This window comes from Ammodytes marinus (assembly GCF_949987685.1).
Source record: "Ammodytes marinus genome assembly, chromosome: 6".
Classification (NCBI taxonomy): Eukaryota; Metazoa; Chordata; class Actinopteri; order Uranoscopiformes; family Ammodytidae; genus Ammodytes; species Ammodytes marinus.
The window spans coordinates 16,852,908-16,873,639 of NC_137235.1; the positions used below are offsets into that span (position 1 = coordinate 16,852,908).

General features: G+C 41.2%; 1 protein-coding gene across 1 annotated transcript in view; it reads left to right on the forward strand.

The window, feature by feature from the left end:
* Positions 1-13,251: 13,251 nt before the first annotated feature.
* Positions 13,252-20,732, forward strand: part of mast1a (microtubule associated serine/threonine kinase 1a) — a gene marked incomplete at both ends in the record, with an annotated part of 64,420 nt that continues 56,939 nt past the window's right edge. Inside the window, one exon of the mRNA XM_080029237.1 lies at positions 13,252-13,290. Within this exon, the coding sequence (XP_079885363.1) occupies positions 13,252-13,290 (39 nt within the window). The remainder of the gene's footprint in view (positions 13,291-20,732) is intronic.

Genomic DNA, 20,732 nt, shown 5'->3' on the forward strand with positions numbered 1-20,732 from the left:
GAGTTTCAAAACATTTTATAGGTTGTAAAGAAATAAAAATGGTAATTTGTTGAATTTGCAGCATTAGGAGGTCATATTTAGTGAAATCAAAAGCTATTTCAATCAAAAACATCTTAACAGGCCAAGTTACATGTCAATATAGGACCCCTTCTTTGATATCACCTTCACAATTCTTGCATCCATTGAACTTGTGAGTTTTTGGAGAGTTTCTGCTTGAATATCTTTGCAGGATGTCAGAATAGCCTCCCATAGCTGCTGTTTTGAACAGCCTCATAGATCTTTTGCTCGAGGATGCTCCAAAGGTTCTCAATAGGGTTGAGGTCAGGGGAAGATTGGGGCCATACCATGAGGTTCTCTCCTTTTATGCCCATAGCAGCCAATGACACAGAGGTATTCTTTGCTGCATGAGATGGTGCATTGTCATTCATGAAGATGATTTTACTACGGAAGGCACGGTTCTTCTTTTTGTACCACGGAAGAAAGTGGTCAGTCAAGAAACTCAACATACTTTGCTGAGGTCATTTTCACACCGTCAGGGACCCTGAAGGGGCCTACCAGCTCTCTCCCCATGATTCCGGCCCAAAACATGACTCCGCCACCTCCTGTCTGCCGTCGCAGCCATGTTGGGACATGGTGGCCGTTCACCAAAGATCCACTACTCCATCCATCTGGACCATCCAGGGCTGCACAGCACTCATCAGTAAACAAGACTGTTTGAAAATTAGTCTTCATGTATTTCTGAGCCCACTGCAACCGTTTCTGCTTGTGAGCATTGTTTAGGGGTGGCCGAATAATAGGTTTATGCACAGCTGCAAACCTCTGGAGGATCCTACTCTGAGGTTCGCGGGACACCAGCGGCTTCAAATACCTGTCTGCTGCTTTGTAATGGCATTTTAGCAGCTGCTCTCCTAATCCAATGAATTTGTCTGCCAGAAATCTTCCTCATTATGCCTTTATCTGCACGAACCCGTCTGTGCTCTGAATCAGCCACAAAACTCATCACAGTACGATGGTCACGCTTCAGTTTCTTTGAAATATCTATTGTTTTCATACCTTGTCCAAGGTATTGCACTATTTGACGCTTTTCGGCAGCAGATCCTTTTTCTTTCCCATATTGCTTGAAACATGTGGCCTGCTTAATAATGTGGAACGTCCTTCTTAAGTAGATTTCCTTTGGTTGGGCTCACATGGCAAACTAATTATGGATGAGATTGATTTCAATGATCCAAGGCGTCCTGAGACACAATATTATACATGAGTTTAATTGAAAAACAAAACATTAAATGTTTATGACACTTCAATCCAATTTGCATAATAATTTGGAACACGGTGTATATATATATAAATATATATACAGGGCCGCCGCTCCCTATACGCAGAGTACGCAGACTGCGTAGGGCACCAAGTTCCTGGGGGGGCACCCCAAAAAAAAAATATATAGGCTATATAATTTTTTATTTATTTTTTTTATTAAAAAGGAAAAAGAGATGGTCCGGGGGCCCCCCAAAATAGTTTTCTTTTAAAAAGTTCATGATAATCATTACATTACAAAAAATATATAAATTAGTTATGAACAGGCCCATCGTTGTTTTTTCTTAATTGTGTAACCTATCCAGGGGTGGATTACTGCACAGGCACACCGGGCACAGGCCAAGGGGCCCAAGGGCTCAGGGGGGCCCTCAGCCAGAGATACTGATAGTAACTTTTCATGTTCCTTAGTCAAAGAGCTCAGACACTGATGTCAATAACAGGGTCCAAAAAGGAATAGCCTAAATATAAGTACTCATTAAAATGTAACAAGATAGAAATCATCATCATGGGCCCCTCAACTAGTAGGGGAGAAATACAAAAGCAAGTTAAAAACAACAGCATTAGTAGCTCTGTCTAAGGGGGTTGAAGCCCCCCTCACACATACACAAATAAGCTGTATATGTGTGAATTCTAAATTGTTCATATCCACCCTTTATCTGTTGAAATGGGCCCCTCCATCATAGAACATGGGTCTGCAGACCAATCTACTGTTTTTACAGTTGCAGAGTAAAGAGTGCTGTTTAAGAAAAATCTGAAAAATAATGTTCCTTCTGCATCTCAGGATTTGATATCTCTCTAGCCTCTAAAATATCCTCTCAAAGTGCACCAGATTGATGCATTTTACTTTAAAAAGGTAAAAAAAATTCTGGGGGGGCATACCCCCGGACCACCCAACAAGGTACAGGGTCCCTCCAACAATACCGCAAAATCCTGTGGGAAACCTTAATATGTTTTTGCCATTAATTGTATGTATCCGTGTAGAAAATTCAGTGTACCTGACTGGATAGGGACAAGTGGGGGGCCCTTTAAGAGTGTGTGCCGAGGGGCCCATTATCTCATAATCTGTCTATGATCCTATCACTCAATTCCTTTGCAAAGGCAGTTAGTAGGATACTAGGCAACTTTTTTCTTTTTTCACAAGTTAAGCTGTTCTTTCTGTTAGTAAATGCTGTTCGCAAAAACTCATCACTACAGGAAATGTGCCAAAAAGCAGTCGCAGAGATCTTGCAAGGGCAAAAAAATTTCGCTCAAGCCCTACGGACGCGAGCTTCTTGGTGTTTTTTTTTTTTTGAGGGGGGGGGGGGGGGGCATCACTGACAATTTCAGCTTAGGGCACCCAAAAGCTTAGCAGCGGCCCTGTATATATATATATATATATATATATATATATATATATATATATATATATATATATATATATATATATATATATATATATATATATATATATATATATATATATATATATATATATATTATAATATATATATTATAATATATTAGGGCTGTCAAGCAATTAAAAAAATTAATCTAATTAATTACAGGCTCTGTGATTAATTAATCTAAATTAATCGCATACTTACATGACACTTTTATGCCTGTTTATAAACAGCTGTATAGCCTACAGTTTGTTTCTCTCTCTCTCGTAACTTCTGTCTCCTCCCATCAGCCAGGTTTCTACATTAAATAAAATTAGGAACTTCGCCGAATTTTCTACTTAATACCACAAAAAAACAAGCAGGCTAAATGAAGACTGTCTATCACCCACAACAGACAGCGCTGCACTGCCACAGGTGCGCATAGCCTATGCCGATGTATTCACCATCGTCCTCTGGAGTACAGGGTCGGAGGTTCGATCCCCCGTCTCCCCGCCACATGTCGAAGTGTCCCTGAGCAAGACACTGAACCCCAAATTGCTCCCGATGGTTCAGAGAGCGCCTTGCATGGCAGCTACTGCCATCGGTGTGTGTATGAATGGGTGGATGTGGTAAGATATGTAAAGCGCTTTGGGGCTGAGAAAATCGGCTAGAAGGCGCAATATAAGTCAAGTCCATTTACCATTTACCATTTACTCATAGCCAAAAATATTGACAGACACACACACGCACACACGCACACACAAAAGAGGAAAAAAGGCAGGCTGCATATGCTAGAAAGAGTGACGGGGGGAGGTCCGTTTATGCGGGAGACGAGGCAGCTAGCAAACAAAAGTGAGACGGAAGATTGAGAGATACTGAGAGTTTTGAACCTACATTGTTGCACCCACTTAATCAATAATGCACAGACACTGCGGAGAATAACATAAGATAACTTCCTACCTTCATGCTTATTTGCCGAAGCTTCCCATAAAATGTCCATAGAGCCCTCTATATGCTTCTTTCTTTACTCTTTAATCCCGTGCGGGCCGTGTCCGCAAACTACAGGTCAAAGGGCACTATAGAAGTGCGATTAATCTGCGTTCATTTTTTTAATCGCGTTATTTTTTCTGTGATTAATTAAGCGAAATTAACGCGTTAATTTGACAGCCCATATATATACAAAACAAACTTCTAAAATGTGACAACTTGCCCATTATCTGTTTTTCATACCACTGTATGTAGAGTTGGGTTTTGGTTCTGTTGGTCTTACAAAAAAGAAATCACGAATGTGCAAATGTGAAATAAGGTATTTCTTTACCATAAAATAAATATTCAGTTATTTAGTTGCATCCTTATTAACCAACATATGCTTTAACTTTATTGAATTGACATCTCCACTTTGTATATACAGTTTTTGTATAAGCCAGCGTGAAAAGCAGCAGATCACTTTTTTTTTCAATTTCTAAAACTTCATGGTATTTTACATTAGGTTTTCCTTAAAAACCGTCAACATTGAAAAATACCATGTATACACTCAATTCGTACAATCAGCTGTGACTTGTACACCTTCTTCTGCACTAAGGACAGCTCTATGACCCCTCGGGGTCAGTCTGTGTGTAATCCCTGTGTTTGTTACAGAGTCCCAGTTTCCTTTCATGGCGTCTCTTTAATTGGGCTTATTGGATTTCACCAGTTCTTTTCCATCACTGACACAGAAAGCTTTCATGAATGAATGTGTGGCACTGATACAGTGGTGGGTGTACGAGGTGATTCAACTGTGAGTCAGAGAAAATTCCAAAGAATAATTATAAGTGTTGCATTTAAATTGTTCTAAGTTAACTTTTTTTTCTTCCCTCATCACCTCTTTACTCACTAGCTTGGGACATTTCCATTCATATATCACTTCAAGCAATAACTGCTTACTTAAGTTATTACAGATCTCACAACTGATACTCAGGTTTTATATCTCCCATTGTCAAAATAATATATAAAATAATAACAATTAAAAAAATACATACATTTTTTTCGATAAACTATTTATTGTGCATTATAGAACAACACTGGCTGGTGAACTCAAAATTGTAAATTAACTATTATACCTTGAATTATGTACAGTCAGAAGCATAAGATGAAAATCCCCATCTTATTAAATGTGTAAGTGACCTTTGAGGATTTTCTTCATTAAACAGCACAAATATCCGCTACGCATTTAATGCTGAATCTGTCTGTTATTCTTTAACATCATATTCTCCGGATAAAGATTTGAATATCATGTAGCAGTTTCTTTACAAGTCATCGCTTTTATTATTATTCACACAGCATTAATTCGATCTTTGCTATATATTTAACGCATGTTCAGTATATTCCCACAGTTTCATAGTTGAGCAGTTGGATCTAAAGCTGCTTCTTATCTTTGGATCAGCAGTGTTAACTCAAGCCGTACTGCATCTGCTCTCCACAGACCTTGTTGTACCTGGCTCTCAGATTAAATTATCTTTGTCGAGCTCCAGAAGCTGCCCTGACATTTTTCTCTTGGCCTGCCAAACATATGGTGGCTCATTTTAAGCGGTATAGCTGATGTTTTCCACATGGTGTCTCTATTGTACTGCCTCAAAATGAAAACTCGTCTATTATTTCAACAAAAACAAAATTTATTTACATACTTTGATGATGTCTCAGTTGCATTAGCTCACGCTAATGAAATAATTTTTTTTAAATTTCATATTTAACTTTTTTCTTTTGAATTGGTCTCATTTCATGTACTGTTTTAAAAAGGGACAGACCGTATCAGCTTTGAAACCACATCTAACACATAGGTACCTGACTAACTTGGTGAAATAGCACTGTTTGTATAGTAACCAATGCCTCGAACGTGAGCTCAAAAGGTCTGACTGCCAGATGTACCAACAAAAAAATTTAAAAATAACCTGTTGATGGCACTAGAATAAAGGACACCTTATCAAGGAATGTTTGTTCAAATTGTTGAACTTATCCATTTAGATGTCACGCTATTTCTCTGAATAGGTGAACATTTTGACCTTGGCAAATTATTGGCTAAAACATTATCATGGAATCCTAATTAACATGGTAGAAAGTACAAGTAGATATATTGATAGATAATTACTATATGTTTGTGTGTCTGTCTGGTTGGCAGTAAGTAGAACAAAAACTTCAATATGGCTAATGACTAATCTTGTGAGTAACATTAGTTTGTGATTAAAATCTTTGATGTATAAAGTAATATAAAACATGAAATTTGGAAATTACTTTCAATCTTTAAAGAGCCAACAAGGCCAGAAACCCACTTAACCAATCAAGCTGCATATACATTATCTATCTCTCTATCTGTCTCTCTCCCTCTCTATCTCTCTCTCTCCTTCCTATCTTCCCTCAGTCTTTGTTAGGTTTATGTATGTATGACGACGAAGAACCCCTGAGACCGCTGATCATATGGTGTTTTATTTAGAGAAGCTCTTCTTGCCAGACTAGGCTTTTAGTGCAGCTGTACTCTGTGACCCACTTCCAAAACACAGACAGGGCTAGAAATGAAGAGAAGGTGGGAGCTCAGAGGAGGAGGAAAAAAGGTGTAGAGGGTCTTAAGAAAGTGGAGTGTTGAGGGATGAAATAAAAGGAGCTGTGGGGAAAATATCCAAAAGTTGAACATAGAGATACAGAGGTAGGCTACAGTATATGGACCTTTGCAAAGCAGCCACATTGACATCTCAGTATGCCTTCATTTATTCAGATAGTCATAATGTGTGCCTGTGAAAAGGCTCTAGTGTAGGTCATGACTGAGTTTGAATACTGTTTGTTTCATTAGATCACTGAATGAAGTACTTGGCAATGTACACAACATCAAGTTGTTAATTAAAACCAACAGGTGGTAAACAATGTAAATGCTGATCCTCTTAATACCAACATAATCACAAACACTGCAACAAAGACAGGTCATGGAAACTTGAAGGCCAATTAGCAGCAGCTAGCCAGCTATGAAAGATGTGGCAATCAGTACTTAACCACATACGGGTACCAAATGAAAGGAAAAAGTTGAATAAATAAGTGGAGACACATTACCAATGCAGATGTTACCACATGGGTGCACTGCATGGTACAATTAATCAATTAACATCAAATCATTCCCTGTCATCATATACAGAATAAAGTGCTGAGCCGGCTCAGTTAATCCTGATTATGTATTAAGATGACAAGAAGAAAAGATCTAAGTGACTTTGAAAGAGGGCTCATTGTTAGGGCCAGATGGCAGGAGCTTCAGTCACAAAGACTTCAGTCACACATTGACTCATGTTTCACAGTAAATACTCAGTAAATAAGGTTGGTTGTGGTCAACAGCGTACATTTGAATATGACACTTCTCCCTTAAATGTCACATATCACATTAATACTTACATATGAAATGCGATATTCATGGAAAAACAGAACAGCAGCTCTTCCCCAGGCGACTGAGAATGTCAAAGCAGGACGTGATCAGATCGAGTCTCAGTAAACTTTCACTTTAAATAATGCCTACATGTCACAGTTTGTGTCTGCTGACTCCCTTTAATTGCACACACACACACACACACACACACACACACACACACACACACACACACACACACACACACACACACACACACACACACACACACACACACACACACACACACACACACACACACACACACACACACACACACACACACACACACACACACACACACACACACACACACACAGAGAGAGCAGATGTGAACGCAGGGGGAGGCACTTGCAGTCCATGAAGCGATGTAAGCTGACGTGGCTCTTGTGAGACAGGCTTACCAGGACGGGAAAATGGAATCAAACAAGCGAAAGGCATATCCCAAATCTTAGCCCTGCCAAGCTTTTGGCTGCACAGTGGCTGACCTCATTGTCACCTCTCTTGGGACATCCTCTGAAAAATGTGACATCATTTTGGCGAGCTTTTGCACCGTGGCATAGGTCTTTGTCTTATAAATCTGTGCCTTGTAAGGGCTTTTTTTTCACGCTGCCGTCTCCCCCGTTCTCCAAATCTCACAGCGCATAATGAACAAAAAGGATGTAAAATTCATGTGCCTTCATTAATTATTTAATATTAATAAGTAAAGCAGCATAGGCTAAATGTGCTGGGGGAGTCAGACAAGCTGGTAACTGGGTCATACAGTGAAACACAATTTTTCACCTGCTGACACCAACGTACATTTAGCCTTAGCCCCTGTTTTATTTTAACACTTTCTGTAGTGTTAGATCAACTTGAGCTTTAAAAGAGGCTTGTGCCAACATGTTTTAATATGCATACATTTCACCATGTTCTTGCTGATAAGTTCCCCAGCACTTTAAGGGTAGGGTGGACAAGCTTTAGATGCTGAAAACTTTACCACACCCATATGACTTTGACTGCAAAACACAGATCACTCTTAGATCTTACATGCAATACTAAACAATTCCCCAAGTATGCATATGTGATTACTTTTTCAGAAGCAATGTGCATTTTTAAAAGATATTTATAAATTAAAATCTAATATTGGTACTAAAGAATAACTGTCCTTTTTTATTGAATCAGGGCCAAACATATAATATGTACAGTACATTTAATGCATTACGTTGTCTACTACTGTGTGAACCAAACTGCCAAAGATCAAATATATGATATAATATAATAAAATAAAATGTGGTTTCATTCATTTTTCAAGCAAAAATGCTAAATATTAGCTTGTCCAGCTACTCAAATGTTAACATTGGCTTCTGTTTTGACAAATAATAATAGATTTTACATTGTGAAGAACTCATCTTGCATTCTGAAAAATTGTGAGAGATATTTGTTTAACAGATATACAGTCAAGCCCTAAATTATTCATACCCCTGGCAAATTTTGACTTAAAGTTACTTTTACGAAACCAGCAAGCTTTTTCTTGATTGGAAATTACAGTCTTCTCCCAAAATATAATAAGATGATGTACATGAGGCATCATTGTGTAAAAAAAAAATATTTTTCATCTTTTATACATTTGAACAAAAAGTGGCATGTCCCAAATTATTCATACCCTTCTCAATAGTCAATAGAAAAGCCTTTAATGGCTATTACAGCAATCAAACGCTCCCTATAATTGCTGACCAGCTTTTTGCCCAGTCATCTTTAGTGATAAGCTCTAACTCTTTCAGGTTGGAGGGTCTCCTTGGCATTACCCTGATCTTTAGCTACCTCCACATATTCTCAATTGGATTCAAGTCAGGACTCTGGCTGTACCACTGCAAAACTTTAATGTGTTTGTCTGTTAACCATTTCTTCACCACTTTTGCTTTGTGTTTTGGGTCGTTGTCGTATTATTAAAAAATACAAGACGTTCCGCATGGTGGGAAATCTCAGAGGACATGGTCGGAAGCCAAAAGTTACACCTGTACTTGCCAGGAGGATAGTGAGAGAGGTGAAAAATATTCCCAGGATCACCACCAAGGCCATCCTGGTTAATCTTGGCTCTGCTAGAGGCAAAGTTTTATGGCAGACAATCCAACGGACACTGCACACTGCTGGGTTCCACGGGCGCAGACCAAGGAGGACACCACTTCTCCAGATAAGGCACACAAAAGCCTGCTTGGCCTTTGCAAATGCTCATCTGGACAAATAAGAAGACTTCTGGTCTTCTGTTTTATGGTCAGATGAAGCAAAATTTAATTGTTTGGCTACAATGATGTATCCTTCATTTGGCCTAAAAAAGTAAAAGCCTTCAACTAAGAACACCATCCCCACTGTCAAACATGGTGGTGGGAACCTAATGCTTTGGGGGGTGTTTTTCAGCCAATGGACCAGGGAACCTAATCACAGTAAACGGCACAATGAAAAAAAATCAAGATTCTTAACAACAACATCAGGGATTCTGCAGAGAAACTTGGCCTTGGCACCAGTGGACATTTCAGCATGGCAAGACCCAAAAAACACAGCATAAGTGGTTAGCGGACAAATACATTAATGTTTTGCAGTGGTACAGCCAGAGTCCTGACTTGAATTCAATTGAGAATCTGTGGAGGGAGCTAAAGATCAGGGTGATGGCAGTGAGAACCTCCAACCTGATAGAGTTAGAGCTTATCACTAAAGATGAATGGGCAAAAATACCAGTGGAGACATGCAAAAAGCTGGTCAGCAATTATAGGGAGCGTTTGATTGCTGTAATAGCCATTAAAGGCTTTTCTATTGACTATTGAAGGGTATGAATAATTTTGGACATGCCACTTTTTGTCCAAATGCAAATAAAAGCTTTTTCCACAATGATGCCTCTTGTACATCGTCTTATTATCTTCTGGGAGACGCCTGTTTAATTTCCAATCAAGAAAAAACTTGCTGGTTGAATAAAAGTAACTTTAAGTCAAAATTTGCCAGGGGGGGTATGAATAATTTCGGGCATGACTACGTTCTTCAATTTCGAAGATCATTTGTCAATCAAGATAGTCATTGCAGCCATAGGTCCTCTTTTTCACACAAAATACAGTATAATGCACTTTATATCATTAGATAAGGCAGTTCTTCCTGTACATATGTGTGGTCGAGAGTGAGAGACTTTGAAGTGGTGGTGGGAGGCTGAGGTTGAGCCCAGAGTGATCTGTACACAGTTAATCTCGGGGAGAGAGGGACTAAAGCCTGCCAGCTCTGTTTGCTTAGTGGGACCAGGGAACAACTGGCCACAATGCTAAAAGCCACTAGTCTCCCACATGTCTCCCTATGTCCTGGAGCTGGAGGCGGACCAGCTGTCTGGCCTCTCCTGTGTTTTCCCTCTCCACATTGATCAGTCCCACTAGCCACCTTTGACCAAGATTCATTTTTTTCCCCTCTTGTTCCTACTTGTGAGAATGTTTAACAGTGAAACATCATCCCTACAGACACACTGTGTGAACACCGTGATGGACTTTGCCCTCAAGTGTTTTAGTATAGTCAGTGATTACAACTGTTCAGTGGGGGGCTTTACTTTGACGTTGATCAGGGGGTTAATCAAGTTTATTTGTTAATGTAGCCAGGTGCCATTGTGAATATAAATACAAATAATCTAATTAAAAAAAGAGTTCTGACTTGACTTCGATATTAAAACCATAATATAATAGGGTGTATAAGTTTTATTGACCATAGCTACAGTATATCTACATATAGTATATCTACATATCTGTTGGCAGACTCAGAGCGGTCAGGATGGTTCACGTGTTATAAACGTTAGATCTGCAGAAGACGTTCCATCCGGTTAATATATCAACAGCAATCAAGATCTTTCTCCTGAAAATCACCATGCTGGGAATTTGTTTTTATGCAAGCGTTCATTCATTAACATTTAGATCAGGGTTGCAAGTAACTGAAGGATGAGGAAGTGTGAAATGTTATGTGTCAGTGAATCCCACGTGTGACAGGTGCACATTTTTAATAATTAATAATCCTTTATGCCATTTTTAATTGAAATAGCCAGCCTCTGTTGAATGTTAATTCATATAGACGGCGTCACCTACATGCGTGGGTCAGGCACACACAGTCTTTGGTCAGACAAAACAGCACGAACACATCTTGACAAAGCACTTCAACCTTGAAGTAACTAAGTAACTCTCTATGCAAACATTATGCAAACAGACATGTAACTGGTTTTGCTGTCAAGTTAGCAGGATTTGTCAACCCCATGGAGAGTGCATATCAGTGAATTTCAACTTTTGCTGTCCCTCTTTTTGGATGCCCTATGTCTGTTTCAAATAGGGGTGCACCATATGGATAAAATCATGCGCTGTAAATTAATATTATGATATTGGTATATTTCAATAGTCATCTTTAAAGCAAGAAGGCAAACAAGCCTCACCAAACTTACCAATTTATGAGAATTTGCTGCTGTTATCTTTGGGTTTTGGACGGTTGTTCAAGCAAAACAAGCTATTTGAAGGCACCTTCAAGGCCAATCTTGGAAGAAAACAAGTTTTAAGAACTGTTACTGTCAAAAACCTGAGAAATTAAGGTTGATGCAAAAACACTCCTGCATATTGACCTAATGCATCTAGAGACACTAAATGATCAATATCAGAGTGTGCATTTGTGGTATTTCGATAATCTCATGGTATACAGTACATCTTATATTAAGGCTGCAGCTAACAATTACTTTTACATATTGCATTTTCTCACTATTTTGGTTTGAAAAAGGACTGAAAGATTAATCCATTATCAAAGTAGCTGCCAGGTTTTCCTCTGAACTCGAATATTATTAGTTGCCTAATCTTTTCAGCTCTATATCATATCCCATGACCTGCGTTTCAGATATTATATTCAATAGCCTACTTGCCTTTGAATTATTATTATTTATTTTTGCTGTTTTTCACATAGCCTATAATGGCAGTCAGATAATGGTGACTTGAACATTTATATAACTTAACTCTCATAGTTAAAAAAAGAAGAAAAAAAGAAGCCTCTGGTCACTGAAGGGTTAAACATCATTTGGTAGTAGGAAGTGGGTGGTAAGAGCTGAGGATGGAGCGAAGCTTGTGTGTTGTGTAGCAGCAAGCAACCATAGATATTTTTTAGCGAGAAATGCGTTGTTACACCAGAGAGGAATAGAGTAAACACATCGTTTACCTGGAACAAAACCGGACAAATCTGCCATCCAGGGGACGAAAACGTGAAGTTATCAACCTGCTTTCACTGCCAACGCGCGTGTGTAGGCTATCGTTTACGTGCCTACAGATTCCCATTGATCTCGCCTTTTTTTCTGACAGCGCGTAAATATGTCATGGTATCCAGATTTTTTGTTTTGAAGCGATGTGCAATAGGCTACGCATGGTATTAACTCCGTGCACATGCAATGCACTGGTGCCTTCTCAGCACACGGACTGTGTTTGAACGTGGCTGTCTGTGGAATCCTGTAACATGTAGTGGATCGCTGCAGAGACGTGGCTTGTAAAACGACAGGGGGTCGTGGTGATAGAGGCGCTTAAAGGATGACAACACCGTTTCTGGTGCAATCGCCTAGTTTTAAGAAACACTTTTACTTTTGAGCTGTGATTTGCACTGGATGTCTTGGGGTGAAAATTAGTTCAATCTCGTGTGGTTTATCATTGGTGTGATAACCTTGGCTCGGACTGCTTGGGCTGTTAGGTCTCTCAGCTCGGCTGACTGATACCACCGTGCAGCCTCTCATATATCAGTTCTAACTACAGAGCAGCCCAGTCAATGACCCTCTACCTGCAGGGGTTCCGGAGCGGTAATTGGTTTACACTTTGGTCGTATTTTATTGTAGCCTACAGTTTTTCGATGGTAATAAGAGAGAATATCCAAAGCTTGTAACTCGGCGTTTTCTCGTATAGGCCTAGTCTTATTTGTCACACTGACTGTAAAAGCATACAATTTTCTTCAGAAAATTAGGCTATAATAGGCTATACCCGTTTATCGCTGTTGAATCATGTCAAAGGCAGCCTCGCCGAGCATTTCGGGTTAGTTGACAACTGAGAAGCTGTGCTGGCTCGTTGAAAGCAACGCGAGAGTGGGGATCGGTCTCGCCCCGTCACCTGGAAACCACGATACCCTCCGACAGGTGTACACCCGGACACGCGCACCATGGATGATTCTGGGATCATCCGAAGACGGAGAATGCAGGTGAGACCTTTGTTAACATTTGAGGCTCACATAATTTAGAAATATATAGGCTAAGTTAATATGGGTAGTTAGGTGGAAAGGCTATCAAGCTGACTTTCGAGGCCTGATTTAATATTTCAGAATAACCTATTATTATAGAAAATAGTGTTGAAGTTTTTCACAAAGCTGGCAAATAATCTTTAAAGGAGATTCAGTGTGATATGCGGTGGTTCTTAGTCTTCATACATCATGTAAACCAGTACAGTCAATTGAAGCCTACCTATTCTATTGCATTTCTAATAAAGCCTAGCCTAGGGGCCTACTTGCAGCCTCATTTTTAACCCATAACTGTTTCCAGAATGATCTGTGACCAGCCACATCCGATATTGGTGAGTTTATAAAAGTTGAATAAAAAGGCACAACACTATAATTAACTTGGTACACTACAAGCTAAAAGAAAATGGTGGAGTCCATTGATCTAGTAAATTGCACAAAAAAGAAAACAATTGCAACATGCAAAACCATACAGTACATTATATATAATGTTACCTTGCAATAATAATTTTTAGGTGATAAGCTTTAGTAACATTTCTGGAAAGTCAAGTGACACTGTGGGCAAATGTATACCTTTCTAATCACATTGATACAAAATACAAAAAAAAAATATTGCCTTAAAAGGGTAGATCTCATTGATTTGCAATGCCCCATACACCCACAGGTATAAATGTATAGATACCCCTGTGTAAACCATTATACAGTACACAAACGACCTAAAATATTGTCTCAATAAAGTGTTAGAATAATTGATCACCAAATAAGTGCAGTGGGTCATATATTGAGTCTTTTCCATTAATTTTGCATATGTTGTACATTACGACAGATAGGTGATGGCACTGGTAAAAGCTTCCTTCAAGATTTCCTCCGTTTAGTTGGTGCTTTTGTGAAATTAATCGAGCAAGGCAGCCAGGCAAAGCTGACTTTGCAAGGGCCTCTGTGCTTCCTTGTGAATTAATTTACAGGAAAGTACCCTGCTGCACATCGTGCCAAATCTTCTGATTACTCATCATTTATGAAATATAGACAAGTGAAGCTAGATGATTTCCTGCACAAATATTGTTATGAAGTTGTAGCATCACAGTAACACAGTCGGGCAGGTCCTACAGGTGCTGGACTCCTGTTGCACGGTCTGGCAGATTGAAGCAGACACTGAATTAGAGATATTATGATACATGTCTCTGATGGAGCAAACTCAGGAAGCATTTAATTTGAAGGTATACAAAACTATCTGCTACCTCTAGCACCAGTTGAACTGCACGTATTGAACTGTTCTTTGAAGATTTTCCCTTAGCTGTACTGGAGTGGCATTAAGCATTTATAGTGCAGGGAGAGCAGAGACAGTTCTATAATATTGTTGTCTGCCAAGACAAACTTTGTATCCAACCAAAATCAGGAGACAGACATAAAAAGACACATTCACTTACAAAGAAGCCGCTGTTGAATCAAACTTTTGATGAGTGCATGATCATTTGTGTGTCCGTCTATTCAGTTGCCTGAACATTGGCTACACTAAGCATATTTTGTGTGTTTATGTGTGTGCATAAAATTCATGCCTATATGTACATATAGAATCGACTCCCACCCCCTGCCTCTACACTCCATTTCCATTGAAGTGGTCGATATCCATATCTCAGACAGAGAAGGTCTAAATGCTTAGGATGTGGCGCAGTTTGTCAGGCCCATTAGCAGGACTAATGGTGGCCTAACAGCCCTTTGTTCCCTCAGGGAGGAAGACCAACCACCAGCAGCAGGACGGGCTGAAAGGGCTCGAGGCCAGGGGGAGGGGGTAGGGGAACAGCGTAGACCTGAGGCAGGCAGCAGCTGTGGGCTACAGTAGACCCCATTTAAGTGGCTATTACGATATTTGGATCCCTTTGCCGTCTGGATCTACTTTCACACCAGAGAGAGGAGGAGGAGAAAATACTGTGTGTACTATGTGTTTGTGTGTGTGTGTGTTTGTCTGTGTGTGTGTGTGTGTGTGTGTGTGTGTGTGTGTGTGTGTGTGTGTGTGTGTGTGTGTGTGTACATCTACTACGTCAAGTTTGTGTCATACAGATTACTTAATAGTCTATGAGTCTGGACACTGGAAATATTCTAGGCTAAAACTATAAGGTAGAGCGTATTATAAATTGCAACGGAAAACAAGGACAAACTGCGCCCACCTGACAAACTTTATGGGCAAATTGCAGGCGCTATTTCGCCGCAATTTATGGACACCTGTGCATTTTTACATTGGAGTGCGTTATTACATTATCCGGGAAATCCAGACCTGCCGCTGTTAAAAATTACATTTGCTCCTTGGTCTGGACTAGGAACCATTGGAGTCATTAACTAAAATTCGATGCTACCAATTAAATCGTTCTATCTGATATGGGCGGGCCAGAGCCCTATTTATGGGAGTAAGCCCTGACTGCAGCTCGCAGATCGAGGAGGGGCTAAATGTGGGTGGAGCTAAACGTTTTACGTTGTAAACCAGTTCTGAATGAAGTGTGGCCGACCCATAGTCACTGTTGGCGGGCCTTGGTTGAGGCCGTTCGCCCTTCATTTTTAAGTAATCCAACGTTCTGGATGTGGCCGAGTTAGTGAGTGAAAGTGGGTCTGGGGGTATCACAGTGTCCCCTTGAAAAACATAGGGCTACATTTAACTATGAAATTAGCATATATTATATAGTAATATTAAAACCTACATATATTATATGTATATATCTAATATAATATTATCGTTATATTCTACACATCGTGGGTTTCCGCCACTCTGTCCGTAGGTGGGATCTCCGCCACCAGATGGCGCCCGCACGGAGTTAAACGTTTAGCTCCACCCACATTTAGCCACTCCTCGATCTGCTAGCTGCAGTCAGGGGCACTTGATTCATGGGGCTCTGGGACAGACGTAACCGGATGAAGACAGTGCTGTGCATGCGCCGTCGAATTTGTGATAGTAAACAACAAACATGGCTGCGGATACGTTGTCTGAGTTTGAAACGGCTTTGGCCTCAACATTGAACGATTTGGTAGACGGCACGGCTATCATTACAATAAAAATACTTCACAATTTCACACCAACATTACCAGTCACACAACAACAGTCAAAACATCAAAGAAATAATAACAAAAACGATACAAACTAAATCAAACACACAAAATCATAAAAATACAAAACAACACAGGACCTAGTTTAAATTGTTCACATAATGTAGAGATTCACATATAGAGACAAACATGACGTGAATCAATGATGGTCAGACCAAACATATACATAAACATGAAACCCTTAATGAGATCATATATTGGATGTGGCCCTTAGTGTACAATTGAACAGATATTTGTTTTTTTGTTAAGCATTTATATAGGCTACATGGCGAAAAAAAACCTTTTTTAGGTTGGCCCCCTCTGCAACAGTACAATGCTGACTTGTGCTACAGCGATGTCTCCCCCAAAGTCCTTAAAATGACTGTGCTGACTGCCATCTCATGGCAAAACACTAACTATGCATAAGTACCTCATACAACCCCACTTCAAAAATACTGACCTATCCCTTTTAGTCAACCACAGAGTGATGAATGTTGCTGCAACAGGCCGTGTTTTGCTATGTAACAAAACACACAACAAATAGAAACTAGATCAAGTACAATGATTGTGGTCTTTGGCACTTATTTGGCTCTAGGAGAGAGTATGTAATTGAAATGAGCAGTTTTTATTTTTAGTGAAGATGATCCTGCCATCCAGAGCAGTTGTAGGTGTAGCACTTAAACCATATGCTCATACACTTACTCACATACACACAAACACAAGGCATAAGACGTGTGTCACCCCTCTCTGTTTTAGGAGTATTGAGTACACCACATACGCACACACTAGAATAATTTGTCCAATACTTTGTTCTGGGCAGTGTGCCCATTTCCAATATGCTAAGCACAGGGGATAAGAGTGTGATCACTACAGAAGATCCAGCTCTCTTTGCCAAGTCCTGTCACTCACTGCCATGCCCACTGCTTTGTTCTGCCTCACCACGTCCTTCTGATGTCAGTATTATTCAGAAAGAGTTGGTTTTGTTCTGAGAGAGCAAAATGTACATCAGAGCAACAGATCTGGGACAGAGTATATTTGGGAATAGCTTCAAATATTTGAACTCCTTCTAAACGGGCTTGAATTATCATGCCAGATGCCTATGAAGTACAAAGGCTTGAGCCAAATGTAATTCCCAAAACAGACAAAAATGAGCGTTGTATGAGAACAAATAGCATTGATTAAAGTTTGAAACTAGAGCCAGTGCAAAGTATTATAGGTCAAGAGTGCGAGTCGTATTTCAATGAGACTTTCCATTATTTTAGACTGTAGTTACTGACCAGCAAAAGCTTTCAGTTAAAACTATTACACTGAAGAATACACTGTGTGACATTTGCCTTGCAATCTGCTGTCAGTTTTGGCAGCAGAAACAGAACAGAAGCCCCATGGCTCTGCCCAGCGAGCAGCAGCATATTAGCAATTTTTCTTTTCTTTGGTTTCCAGTTTGGCCTTAAGTTTGTCCAAAAATACAGAATGGAAGTAAAAACAAGGAAAAACCACGTGACATAATTTCTTCACTCGTCTGAGTGAGAAAGATGTCTTATATTTGAATCTGTTTTTGTATGGCCCTTTTGCAATAAAGCGAAGCAGCTGAGGAGGATGTGAATAATTTGCAGTAACTTGTAGCATAGAGGTTTTGCATAATGGATTAAATGTGTTAAGATGTTTGTATGTGCAGACATTTGCTGCATGGATTATTGTGTTTGTGTTGGGGATAGGTAGCTGTTTGGGGCGTAATCACAACTTTTTTTGTACCTTTTCCACCTAGTTTTCCACATTCCTATGTGTAATTGTGAGTTTTTGTAATGGTGATCACAGTGTGTAATACAGAAGATCTTATTCCTGTTTGGCATGTCTGCCTGCCGCACCTCCTCCGGCGCCCTTCTGGTCAGCTGCAGGGTCGTCAGCTGGAGCCACCGTTCACTGATGTTTCGCCCCCTAGCCAGTACATCTCCCGGTGGGGGGGCAGTGGCCAGATGGGGACGTCTCCCCGCCACTCCCTGCAGCTGACCTTATTGGGGTGTTTTCCCCCACGCACAATCCCTCCTCCGTAGCCACAACCAGTAGCTTGACTTCTCAGCTTCCTCTGCCAGCTCTTTGACTGCCCTCTGTAGCTTTGCTCCAGTCATCCCAAATGCTCGCAGAATTTGCACTGTTGATTTCCCTACGAAACCCCAGCATCCAACTGCAACTGGGTGGATGGTTGAAGCCCAGCCAGCCTCCCTGCATTCGGCTGCCAACTCCGAATATTTGAGCCACTGCCGGGATCCCTTGCTCCCAAGGAACGGTGAGCTCGATGACAAAGACCTTCTTTACGGCTGGGGACCACATCAGGAAGTCTGGTCTGAGATTCGTTTGAATAATCTCAGGTGGAAATACTAAGCGCTTCCCCAGGTCAACCCTCATTTCCCACACCTTTCCAGGGGTGACTTTCCCTTAGCTGACTTCTGGCAGTTCTCCCCTGGCTTGACGAAAGGGATACTGTGTTGTTGTACGGTGCATGGAGGAGTTGTTAGCTGCCACTCTGCTGATCTCCAGCAGCTCTGCAAGCTTCCGTAGCACCTGATTATGCCGCCACGTGTAGCGCCCCTGGGTCAGCGCAACATTGCACCCTGACAAGATGTGTTGGAGGCCTGCGCTTGTGTTGCTGCACAAAGGGCAATTGTCCTCACTCCCATACCACTGGGAGAGGTTGCGTGGACAAGGGAGTGTGTTGTAAGCTGCCCGCACCAGGAAGCTCAGCCGTGCCTGAGAGGTCCGCCAGATGTCTGGCCAGCTGATGTTTCTGGTTTTGGTAGCCTCCCACCACGTCCATGCTCCTTGTTTGCCCTGTGACACTGCCTTGATGTAGTATTGCTCCTTTTCCGTCTGCGTGATCTCCTCAACAACCAAGGTCTTCCTCTGCTCTTTTGTCAGCTCGAGTACCAAACGGGTTTTCTCCTGCTTGTATCCGAGGCTGATAGACTTGAATGGAAGTTCCAACGCATTCCTGCCAAACATACCTGCATCAGAGAAGCAGCGAGGGAGGCCAAGCCATTTCCTGATGTAGCTGTTGGAGACGCCATCCATCCTTTTCACTGCTGATGATGGAATTTTGCAGATTTTCAGTGGCCACATTAAGCGATGGTAGAGTGTGTGTTGGTAGCACCACACTTTATACTTCCCCGGAAGTTGGCTGCTGTTGATCCTGGCCAGACCATCTGATAGCTGCTTATGCACTGTTCTCCCATTTGCCTGTCTGAGAGATCCGCAGAGTACTCCCTCCCAAGGCTTCGAATTGGATGCTCTGCCAACCTCGGAATTTCCTGTCCTCCTACTGTGAACACCACACTGTCATTCCTTGTTCCTTTCCGAATCAAGAGGCTCCGAGACTTCGATGGCTCAATCTTCAGTCTTGCCATGTTGTTAGTTCGTCAAGGCGGTTCAGTAGTCTTTTTGTACATGGGGCTGTTTGTAAAATGCTTGTTACATCATCCATGTAGCTTCTCAAGGCGGGCAGTCTCACTCCGGTTGCTGACCTCATGCCTCTTGCCACTTGCCTGGTTCCGATGAGGAGAATCTCGAAGACTGTGACGAAGAGTATCGGAGAGATGGAACATCCCATGGCAATGCCGACCTCCAACTGGTGCCATCCCGTCAAGAAGCCATTGAGGGAGAAACACATATGGAGGCTGCTGAAATACCTGGATATGATCTTGATAACATAGGTTGGTGTGTGAAAAAACTCCAATGCGTATTCAATCAACTTGTGCGGGACTGATCCGTAGGCGTTTGCCAAGTCAAGCCAAACCACGTGTAGGTCGCCTCTCTCTCTCTTGGCACGCTGTATCTGCTCCCAGATGACGGGGGAGTGCTCTATGCAACTAGGAAAGCCTGGGAGACCTGCTTTTTGGCAACTGGTATCGATGTAATTGTTACCCTTGAGGAAGCTTGTCAATCTTCTCGCCAGCACAGAGAAACATTTTTTACCTTCCACATTCAGTAATGCGATACTCCTGAACTGGCTTATCTCGGTAGAATTCTGCTCTTTGGGAATGAAGATCCCGACTGCTTGCTGCCATTCTGATGGGATGGTTTGGGTCCATGCTGTCCTCATGAGCTTCATACGATCTTTGCCACTTCGGGGCAGTACTTATAGACCTTGTACGGGAGCCCATTCGGTCCTGGAGCTGACGCTGATCTGGCCTTTTTGATGACTTCTCTGATCTCACTCAGCCTTGGCGGGGAGGTGTCGAAAGGTATGCTCGGTTGTGATGGGCACGGCACATACCCTGGGGAGCCAAGTGGTGTATCTTTGGCTGCATCTGAGTATTGCCCCTTGATATGTTGTTCGAGAGTTT